This window comes from Ostrea edulis, chromosome 10 (assembly GCF_947568905.1).
Source record: "Ostrea edulis chromosome 10, xbOstEdul1.1, whole genome shotgun sequence".
NCBI classification, from domain to species: Eukaryota; Metazoa; Mollusca; class Bivalvia; order Ostreida; family Ostreidae; genus Ostrea; species Ostrea edulis.
Window position 1 is genome coordinate 48,081,867 of NC_079173.1, and position 12,149 is coordinate 48,094,015.

At 33.0% G+C, this 12,149-nt stretch overlaps 1 protein-coding gene across 1 annotated transcript; it reads right to left on the bottom strand.

Moving 5' to 3' along the window:
- Nucleotides 1–1,963: 1,963 nt before the first annotated feature.
- Nucleotides 1,964–9,007, bottom strand: LOC125666255 (uncharacterized). The gene is made up of 4 exons (XM_056150970.1): nucleotides 8,685–9,007; nucleotides 7,863–8,556; nucleotides 7,508–7,631; nucleotides 1,964–2,189 (listed from the first exon to the last, which is right to left on the bottom strand). The coding sequence occupies exons 1-4, from the start codon at nucleotides 9,005–9,007 to the stop codon at nucleotides 2,125–2,127; spliced, it is 1,206 nt and encodes a 401-aa protein (XP_056006945.1). The 3' UTR covers nucleotides 1,964–2,124.
- Between the last annotated feature and the right edge of the window lie 3,142 nt (nucleotides 9,008–12,149).

Below are 12,149 nucleotides of genomic sequence, written 5' to 3' on the forward strand. Positions count from 1 at the left end.
TAAAGATGATCTCCCTCATGGATAGCTCTTATCCTTGGACAAATTTGGTTCCAGTTTTTCGGCACTCTAGTTTGTCTTTTAGCTCTTACAAGTTATTTCGAATTTCCAAACTTTCGGCTTGGGCATCGGTGAAGAGACATTATTTGTCGAAATGCACATCTGGTGCATCAAAATTGGCACCGTATAAGTTTTACATTATAAACGTTTTAAGAATTTTATGAAATATCTTGTTATATCTTTTACAAGATGTGAGATATTTTTCTACACAATGTGTCTCATATATTTTTCTAAGATATCTTATAAATTATTTAAAGATATATGTGTTATAATGTATCTCAAAATTTATATGGCATCTCATATCTTACACGATATTTCATAAATGAATTCTTATAAGATATTTTTTTAACTTAATAATATATCATGTATAAAATTACTTTTTACAAGATATCTCATCAAACATATGAAGCATATTGTAAGATAACTTATAAACGTTATGAGAAAGCTCGTAAAACATTAAGATATCTTAAATTTTATCAAACATCTTATTAGAGTAAATTTACGATATCTTCTACTTTTTATAAGATATCCCATAATAATTATAAAATATCTTGTTTAATATACACGATATCTTATAAAGCCTATGGAATATTTTATATAAGTTATGAAAGATCTTAGATATTTTATAAACGTTAACTTATATTTTATAAACTGTAAATTATGCCTGACAGGAACATAAGTTTTTCTTTGATTTTTTTTAAATAGTTATTGTAAAAACCTTATTGACCATTAACTATTTCAAAGCTCTAAGTTATGAATAATCAATTCTGTTTCAAAATATTGAATCCAAGAGCAATAACGCAGTTTTTATTAAAATAATTATCAAGTCCATTATGCGATATATTTCCTTTGTTTTTCACAAACATTTTGTATATTTTTCAAAGAAACAGTTTCATGAAATTGTTATGAATACTATTGTATCGTTTTAACCATTTTTTGTGAAATTTTAATAATGCTGTTGAAGGATTTTTTATGCCATTTTCTGAAGTTGATAACAAACATATGTGTGATAACTGATAAAAAAATATATATGAATACCACAAGATACTTATTTTATCATTTTCATTTCTTAATAAGATATATTTGTTGAAAAATCAACAATCCATTATAAGCTCAATATAAGCTCAAATCTATCACTCTAGATGTGTGGAATTACCTTAACACATATACACTATGTATATTAAGTTTCGCCGCAACCTCTCACCGGCAATGGTGATGTCTCCTTTGTCTATATCGGATAATTTGATCTGAATCGCAAATAGACAAAACTACATAATTGTCGATACATGCAAATGACTTAAGGTGCGCAAGGATTCATTTAGTTGTGAAACAGCCATCTAAGCTCTAGATACAACATTAGCACGAGAGGAAATACATACAAATAAAGGTGAAGATAACAAGCTGATCAATGTACTAAATTCCAAAATAATCCAAAGAAAGATGAAGATAACGAACATTTATCAATCTCTAAGGAAAACATACAAAATAAATAGTTCGGCAAACACGGCAAAACTAAGACTATGGTATACACGGTCCCCTGGAAATACCAGAGATTGGATTAGGTGGTTAGGAGGAGTAAACATACCGTGCAATATGTCCCACCCGTTGTGAGCTCCTGATATGAAGCCCAGTCAAAATAAGTATGCAAGGAACCGTCTGAAACATTAGATAACATTCAACCTAACGACAAATGATATTGGTGAAGGAGATCAATAAAGATAAAAATATGCTATTTGAGACTGTTGAAACCGTTGTAATATCAACTTATTTGTTGGTAGGCTGCTTCGATTTGATAATTTATCACACACAGAACATACATACGAAATAGTATAACATATGCAGGTGATAATGGAAAACTGCTAGGTGAATAAGCAAGGCTAGCAATGAAGAATCTAAGTTTGTCATACTCACTTTTTTCAAAGTGTGCGCAATTTCCTTCATGGATGCCATGTTTTTTTCCTTATTCCTTTTACTTGTATAGAAAGCATCGCTAAGATGTTTTAACTTCACACCAATATCAACAAAACTGTCAAGACTTTTCATGTTGGTCTCTTGATCTATAGCGTGTTATCCGGTTGTAGTTGTAATTGAGCCCCTTTTCTTCAGCAGAGAAGTGTAGAAAGTTCCAAATTCTTTTCAAAACATAGACACATTTAAGAACAATACGACTATTCTGTTTTTCTGTGAAAAATATTTAATTATTGTTGATATTTACATTATAGTTAATAAATGAAACCAAGCAATATAAATCACAGTATACAAGAGAGACAGAGAGAGAGAGAGAGAGAGAGAGAGAGAGAGAGAGAGAGAGAGAGCATACTGTTGTCATGATTGGAGAGAGTGAGTAAACATAAGGCTGTCAATGCGTGCAGCATTTAAGTAATAAAGTTGTCATAATTGGGAGCATTGTGATTATCTTAAATATATCCCTCATGTCCGAAATTCAAATGTCAGTGTCTGCAAGTTTTGATGTAAGGGTTAGGGTTAGGGTACCTGATGTAAAATACTATTAGTGCTTTGTGTTCATGATATTGGTACAAGTTTCTCATTTCTTTTTGAAATTTTCAAGTTCAAAGTTTTTTGGAACCATATATTACAAACTTAATATGTGTGTATTGATATCTTTTGGCACCCTGTTTTTCCTTAAAATAGCTGTAACAAGTTCAATGTTATTGCGGATTTGAAACATTTCGGTTGAGCATCACTGAAGAGACATCATTTGTCGAAATACGCATCTGGTGCATCAAAATTGGTACCGTATAAGATTTATATCTATAAGTAATCCGTCAATAGATAGGTTTTCATTCAAGCAACGCTTCTTAAAAAAGTATGATTTAAAAATCAGAAAGATTAAGTATGTTTCACTGGTTTTAGAATCGATGTTAAGTCCAAAGATAAAAGTTAATGGATTTCTTGGAATAATGATTCTTATTGTCTGACAATATTAATAAAATATATTTATTAAGTCTTGGACAACAGGACACCCCCAAAGTATATGACAAATTGCCTCTTCATATGTATTACAAAACTTGCATTATCTACTTTCGTTCAATCCTCTTTTAAACAAAAGGCTATTCGTTGTTAGTTGATGGTTGATTCTATACTGTAGACATTGTAGTTTGGTATTCTTAGTATGGATGAAAGGTAACTGAAAAATAGTTCCCAATCTGATTCTGATAAAATAAGATATTTGCCCCTTTTTGGTTTGTAAAATGATGTTATATTTTAATCCAAGTTTAAGTTATAATACATAGTCCTATTACCTTTTTGGATGAATAAAAGAGTTTGATATGAAAGGGTTCACTTCTTCCTTTGAAATTCTCTGACTTTCCCTGTTAGCTGTTATTGATTTATCACTTGTGTCCCGAAAGAGGGTAAAAGTAAATATTTCCTGAAAAACTGGAGACCAAAAACGTTACTTAAGGATGATTTTACCGCAAGTGAGTTTCCATACTTTTTAAAGTCGTAAATATGGGAATGCGTTTGCTTTATTTTGTATGCACAGAGTAGAACATTATCATGTGGATTCTTTTGTTAATAATGTTAATAAACTAAGAAAAATTAATAAAAACATGATAATTGTTTACTTTTTCTCTCATTTTACGACATTCATGATGGCGTTAGATTGTACACAAACGCGAGCTCGAAGATACGTGGACTGTACGATGTCGCATTTAGTCCATTTTAAAGCAGTACATACACAGGCGATTCATTATAAGTAAAAGGACAGTTATAAATCAGGAGGCATCCGGTATTCTCAGAAGGGAGATAACCAAAATTACAGACAAGCAGGCACAACCACACATATGGTGGCACAGTACATCTAAAAACTCTTATACGGTACCAATTTTGATGCACCAGATGCGCATTTCGACAATTAATGTCTCTTCAGTGATGCCCAACCGAAATGATTGAATTCCGAAATAACGAAAAACTTGCTAGAGCTATTTTAGGGGAAAACAGAGTGCCAGAAAGTGCAGTAAAATTTGTCTAAGGATAAGAGCTTTGCATGAGGGAGATAAACCTTAATTTTGAAATGAAAAAAATCAAACCAGGAAAGAACATCCTTAATGTTGTTTATAAAATTGGCTCTGGATGTATTGCTAAGAAATTATAATATGTATTTGGTAGCATCAGCCCTGGTAATACGGGCTTCAAACTTGGCAGATACATGGGCGAGAATACTAGTCTGATTTATGATCTTATGTATCATACAGAGGAAAATGACATTCCCGGGGTTCTCTTGATGACTGACTGTGAGAAATCATTTGACACTGATTCTTGAGAATTTATTCATAAATGTTTAGCATTTTTAAACTTTGGGCCAACCATTCAACTATGGATTGTAATTTTCCAATATCATATAGAATCTACACTCGCTCAAGATGGATTCCTTTTTATATTTCTAGGTCACCTGTGTAAACTCAGGTGACCTATTGCAATTGTTGATCGTCCGTCGTCGTGCATCGTGCATCGTCTGTCGTGCGTTAACACTTGAACAATCTAAACTTCTTCTTGGTAACTAACAGTCTATGCTTTTCATCTTTAGTATAGAGCATCTTTGGGAGAATTAGGGCATACATTGTAAATTTCAGAACTCCAGCACCGCTGGGGCACTAGGGACGGGGCAAACACTGCCCCAAATTGATCGATTTTCAAAAACCGTCTCCTCAAAAACTGCACTTGTATAAGAAAAACTAACAATATGGTGATGTAGAGCAGGAAAGCCTCTACCACAATTGTAAATTTCAAAATCAACGGGGTTAGGGTTCTGACCCCATTGTGGGGCCAAACTTGGTATATATTGTCTCTTTGTAAAACACTTAGATAAAATCTTTAGTGCTATTGATACTAAATTGAAACTACATGAACATTTCGAAAGAAAATGTAGTCTTTTACCGAAGTTGAAAATTTGATGATCCCAGGGGTAGGAGTTTTTGTATCAGGGTGGGGCCAAAATGGTCAGTTATTAAATGTGTGTACAATAGACATTTTCAATTTCTTCTTGATAACTACTATACCAATTTTATTTGATTTGAAGCATCTTTGGATTCCTGCATCCCTTTGGCCTTGGGGTGGGGCAAAACTACCCAAAATTGACCAATTTTCAAACATCTTCTTCTCTAGAACCACATTTGTTTAAGAAAAACTAAATGCATGGTGATGTAGAGTAGGAGGACTTCTACCAGATAATGTAAATTCACGATTCCCGGGGTAGGGGTACTGACCCCAATGTGAGGACAAACGTACTATATAGTGTTTATGTGTAAAACACTTCAATAACATCCTGTTTAGTACTATTGATACTAAATTGAAACTAAATGGATATTTAGAAAGAACGGGTAGTCCTTTATTAAAATTGTACATTTGATGATCACAAGGGTAGGAGTTTTCGTATTAGGGTGGGGCCAAAACCAAAATAGTCAGTTATTAAATGTGTGAAGTATAGACATTTTAAACTTCGTCTTGATAACTACTATACCAATTGTTTTCAAATTTGGTATAAAGCCTTTTTGGAACAAGGCGGACATAAATTGTAAATTTCAGGATTCATGCACCCCTGGGACCTTAGAGGCGGAACAAAAACTGGCCAAAATTGATAAATTTTCCACGCAAAAAAATTATTGATTCGCAAATGGTTAATAAAAACTGAATACATTGTGATGTAAAGCAGAAAGTTTTCTACCCAAATTGTAAATTCCATGATCCCGGGGTAACGATTTTGACCCCAAACTTAGTATACAGTGTTTATGTGTAAGTTTGTTTTATACTTTTGCTGAAGATTAAAATTTAGCTTAAATATCCAGAACAGGAATTTTTTTCCCTAAATTTCATAGCCCTTGGGAGTACCGATAATTTTTCACTAATACTCAGGTGAACGATAAGGCCTGTGGGCCTTTTGTTAAATAGGATCGAGGTTGTCGCCATGGTGACCCTTCTTATTCATTTTTATTATGAAATGTTGGCTTATAAATAAAATAAGAAAAAGCATTCATGGTATTAAAATAAATGGTATCGAATACTTAATGTCTCAATATGCAGTAGTAATTCTAGATGGCTCTGAAAAGTCTCTTAAAGTCACCATAGATGAACTGAACAATTTCAATGCACTCTCTGGACTTAAAATTAATATGTCGAAAGCAAAATTAGTATGGATTTGTATAAAAATATCCAATGAAATTTTATGTCAAGAAATGAAGTTTTATTGGAAAAATCAATTTAAGCTTCTAGGTATCCATTTTAATGTTGACCCAAGTAACATCCTCAAATTCAATTATGATAAAAAGTTAGTTAAAATCAAAGAAATTACCAACTAGTGAAACAAAAGACATATCACTCCTATAGGTAGGATTACCCTAATAAAATCCCTTATCATCTCCCAAATTAACCATTTATTTACCTCAATACCTACACCATCATTAAATTCATAAAAGATCTAAATATAATATATTGTATAAATCTCTGGAATTTTATCATTGACAAAATCAAGAGAAAGGAATCCCACAAGAATATTCACCTGGTAGATTAAATATGATTGAATCAATAAGTATATACCAGGTCTTAAATCCTCCTGGATTAAAAGATTAATGAATCGTGAAAACTGCAAATTGGAACAGAACTATTGAGTAAATCAATACGCCAGTTTCGAGATACGAACATTTCTGTGTATGAGGTGCATTTAGTGGAACATTGAAATTCCTAAGTGGACAAGTGTGGACCTACAGTCAGTGAGAAAGACGATAAAATTATTTAAAAGTGGCTTTTCTTTAAATATGTAAATGTGGGAAATGCAAAATACTATCGAAAGAAATGCTGTACTAAAGTGGAAACATAAACACAATGTCATATTGGCAAGTAAAACCCTAGATATGGTACTTATGACCAACGAAATATCCGTGATATAAGAATTTCATGTATTTGATTACTCCATGAATACTTATCATTTACTTAGTCTGTGTAGCAGTCAAATCCGGGTGATCAAACAACGTATGAAAAACTTACTGAGTACATTCACCGATGCAATATTGAATATTTGTCCCACTCCCGCAGGTAAACAAATTATTTCGCCCCTTACTATGTACAAGAGAATTAACTAGGACGTATCTCGAAACCGGCGTATTAATACTGACATGATTTTAAAAAGCAGGTCAGATTACATCAAGAAAAAATACAGCTATGAAAAAAGTCCACTTGGATAGACACATTCTTTGCCTTTCAAAATATTCAAGATAACCTGAAGTTATATACATAAGAATATTTTATATCCCAGTCAATTTGGTTTAATAAAAACACTTAATTGGAAAAAAGTAAATTTTTCCCGTAAATGGTTTAACAAGAATATAATATATATCAATAATCTGCTTGATGAGAAAGGATTATTTTTAGATTTATTGCATCTGAGGAGAAAATTTAATGTCATAACTCTGACAGGGAGAAAAAGAAAATATACCCATGTCTTTTGCTGCATTGAAATCAAAGAGTATTTTCCCCCGGACCTTTCGATAGGCCTGGCAACAAACGATAATCCAGTGTCTTTCTCCTTCCACTGATTCCATTTTATTTAAGGTATAGTCCTGAAATGAAATTCATTAAGTTAAGTTTTGTACTTCGATGAATGGAAGGTACCATAACTCTAACTACAAATGTTCAGCTCACTTCATATTTCTTCTACCTTTCCCTTGACATATATTTATAATTTTCAGTACCTAACTTCTTGTTTTCAATAGATTATTCACCATTTTGGCGCCAAATTGGAAATAAGAAAGGTTTTTTTTACATTGGAAGTCCTTGCTCGGTTTACTTACTTCCTTGTGTAAAAAATTCCAGAATCCCCATGCTTGATCCGCCTCACGCTTGACATCATTTTCACAGACATGACAATATTTGTCTTTGGAGTTCATTGATATGAAATGTTTCCCGGACGATTCTTTGTAACCTTCCTTTTTACTGCACAACAATCCAATTTTGCAATTCATTGAGCATGCATAGAAATTTGCTAGAAGTTCTTGAATGGTATTTTGGATTTCCTTTCTAACTCCCGTTCCTTGTAATTTTGTTGTTGATCGGTTGATTACTTGGACCGTAATAATTTCTCTTGCTGTGAACAAATAAACCTGTAATGGATCGATTTTGCTTTCATCTGTTTCCCGATAAAGCATGTGCGCACCTTCCTTGTAGAGATGACCACTAACAGTACACCATTTTCCTGAACCCAAGCAGAGAACAATCATCCTTCCAAAGAAATCTATAGGCAAATAATCTTCAAATCGGAAACATAAAATGGGTGATGACTTGCTGTTCCCGTATTTCTCTTTCTTTGGGGTAAATGTTTTGGTGTTTACACAAGGAACGTACCAAGCATTGATCTTCTTGTGTTCCGAAATTTCAAATCCCTCGATGTGATGCATCATTCCCAATTTCTGTAGATATTCTCCCAGTATTTCTCGATGTCCCTGTGGCAAATTGGCAGCTTTGGCGTTTAACAGATTGTTATAAAGGCTGGAATCCATCAAACCTCTTTCAAAAAAAAAAGATTCCATTTTTCCTGGACATCTTTGTTTACGATTCCATTCTCTTCTTTGGCGTGTTCCCGATCAGTTATTATATGCTTAAAACAGTCAACAAACCACTGGATATCTAAAATGATAATTTCTCGCAATCTGTCCATATTGAAGAAAAGAATGCTTCCATTTTTATGAAAATAATGCAGCATGTCGTGAATTTCAACATCCACCATTTCTGTCTGCATGTGATCAATCATTTCCAGAAGATCGTCTATACTAATCACAGGTGTTTTCTCTTTTGATTTTATGATCTCAAAGATTTCTTCATACTCCATCCACTTTGCCGGAATAAATTTTCTCATTGAACTTGAAACTGGTTTGCAAATGTACGCTTTAATGTGCTTTAGTTTGAAATCCTCCTCTTCACTTTTTCTGGACAGATCCATTATGACTTCACATCTCTTCTCTGGTAAGAGGCCGTGAATAGTTTTCAGTAATTCTTTGTATTTTTCCTCGAAGTCCCTCCTGAAATATGTATATCACAGTATATGACGTCACAATATAAACGTACGCTACGATGTATTGGTCTATAGTTGTATCGCGGGGAAAATGTCATATTTTCTCGCTATCAATTACCGTTATCCAGTGTTCAAGCTGTATATGTGTAAATATATTTATCAAATGATTTTTTTTTTCAGTTTTCATTCATAATATATGTCTCCTGTTTTATATAAAGTGTACGCTAAAGTGATCTTTGAATTACAATCTCAGCTTGAAATTGTCCCGATATGCATAGTCATTGAGAATAAAGAAAATAAAGTATGTGTACATATCGACTGGGTACAGGTGAAAGATGACGACATCTTGTTTCGATCAAGGCATATTCCTAAAGGTAACTAGCTGCAGATTTAGGATTTTGATAGAGAAGGTAGGATGTTTTGCCTCGTTTTGGATAAGATTTAGCAGCAAATATGGGAAACACCCATCATTTTAGTCGAGATTCTACAAATTGCTATAAATGAGAGGATATTGTACCTGTCCGTATCATTTTTTTTTAAATTTACCATAGCAATGTCGACACATCAAGCCCAATGATGACGTAGTTAATCGAGGGATTTTCTCACATGATAGGATGCTTGCGTATGCATTGATAAATGATGTTTGCTAGAATATGCGACGCTATGAAGAAAATGTTAATATGCTCTTATTACGTGTTACTTTACCCGGGACACTTTAAATCCACTGTGTACATGTATATGCAGGTGATAATGGAGTATTACATAATAGAAATATAACGATGGGAAGTTGACTATGCGAGGTTGAAGTCACCCATTTGTCCTAAATTTGACTTATTGGTTTGCTGTGAACGTCTATTTTCAATACAAGAAAATTGTTTTTCTCATGTCGAAGTTTTTGAATGAATTCTTCCTCGAGAAAAATTCCTCGGGTTAATGTTTTCCGTTTTTTAAAATTTGTATTCCTTTTAGGAATCACTGTTCATTATCTTCAGTTTTCTACACCACCGTGTACCGCACCCACCTCAATTTGGTGGTTAGGAAATGAAATCTTCATATAAAATACTGGAATATTTCGAGTGTCTTACATATTGTAAGTACTAAAGTAGAAATATAATAGGTATCGGAATTAGGGTTACTACGTTTACAGAATGTATATATTATACGACCTTTCCTTGTCTCCGTGAGTCCCTACTAGAATGATGTTTTCACAGTTTCCTCCGTGAACTCGAATCGTATTCAACCAGTAATGAATGTAATCTAAATCAAAACAACATAAATCCATAAAATATTTCATTATAAACATCTAAACTAAATATAATTTAATGGTATAAATTTTCTCATGAAAAACAATACAAAACTCTAAATATGAATAGCATTTAGATTCCAGAAAAAGTGATCAATGCAATAATTACCAACTGAATACTCATGATCATATTCGATGGGAATTCTTTGTGAGAAAGGAAGGTCACGATAATGATCAGTGATCACGTTCATAAATCTATACTTATGAATCAATAACTTTTGCCAAAAAACTCCGAAACGCTTGTTCCAGAGTTACTGCTTACACATTTAATACTGTGTCATATGTGAGGTGAGGTTCGTAAGCTGTAATATAATCTTTAAAACATGCCTTTGTTTTCTAAAAACTGTCCTGAAATAGCAATAATGAAAGTAAAATGGTGGACACACTTTGGCGCATCTAAGCCAATTTGCAACTTAGAACAATACGATGTGAAGAAAATCCATTGTTTATCGATACTTGATTTTGATCTTACAGAAGAAGTACGTTTTGATAATTGTTGAATAAATAAAATATGCCTGTTCGATTCTTCTTCAATCCGTGATTTTAGTTGTGAATCAGCCTATGAAAATTTGCAGAACAAAGCGCCCAGAACGAGGAAGCATCATAAATGCTGAAATCGGTTACCATACAATTGTATAGGTATTCAGTGTTAGTTATACATTAATAGTTTTGAATAGACTCATACTTATCATTTTATGAAGATTTATAATATTTTAAATATATTTCATTCAACGAAGGACACCCCTCCAAAGATCAACGATCTGACACACCGATACATTTCTAAATACGATACTCATATATGTTCGATGTTCTTAATTTTTTCCGTGATTATAGAAGTCAGTGTTACGACGTTTTGCAATAATGCATCAACAATTACTGATATGTACATCCTTAGACGAATTTGGCTCCACTTTTTTGGCACACTGGTTTTCCCTATAACTTCATTGTTATTTCGGATTTCAAACATTTCGGTTGAGCATCACTGAAGAGACATTATTTGTCGAAATGCGCATCTGGTGAATCAAAATTGATACCGTATAAGTTTTACATTATGACCCCTGGGTAGAGGCCTCTGCTGGTGGACTGTTAGTCCCCGAGGGTCTCTACAGCCCAGTAGCTAAGTATTTCGTTACTAGCTTGAAAATACGGATGTATATTTAATTGCTGTTATAAAATTTAGAAATTCATTTCAAAATTAAGGATTATCTCCCTCATGCATAGCTGTTATCCTTGGACGAATTTGGCTCCACTTTTTTGGCACGCTGTTTTTGGCTATATTTAGCTCTAAAACTTTATAGTTATTTCGGATTTCAAACATTTCGGTTGAGCATCACTGAAGATACATTATTTGTCGAAATGTGCATCTGGTGAATCAAAATTGGTACCGTATAAGTTTTACATTGATATAGTGCATTAGGGGTTTGACTGCTGCGTTTCACGAGAAGAAACCACGTGTATGCAGAAGTTGCGCTGAAAGTATCGCAATAAACAAAAACGTCTATTTTAAACATATTCAAAATATTGAGCTTCATATTCTAAAATTATGAACGACCGATCACTTTGTCTCTGTTCAAATATCATTATCTAATTTTCAATACGGAGACAGATAATTTATGTCACAGAAGGAATATTTAATTTGAAGCTCCAAGTGACTTCCGAATAATCAAGTTTATTTACTGTGTGTGATTTTAATAAATATAACTAATACACGCAATTATGCAAACATCTATTCAAATTCATTTGAATTAAAAATACCGTTTATTCAAT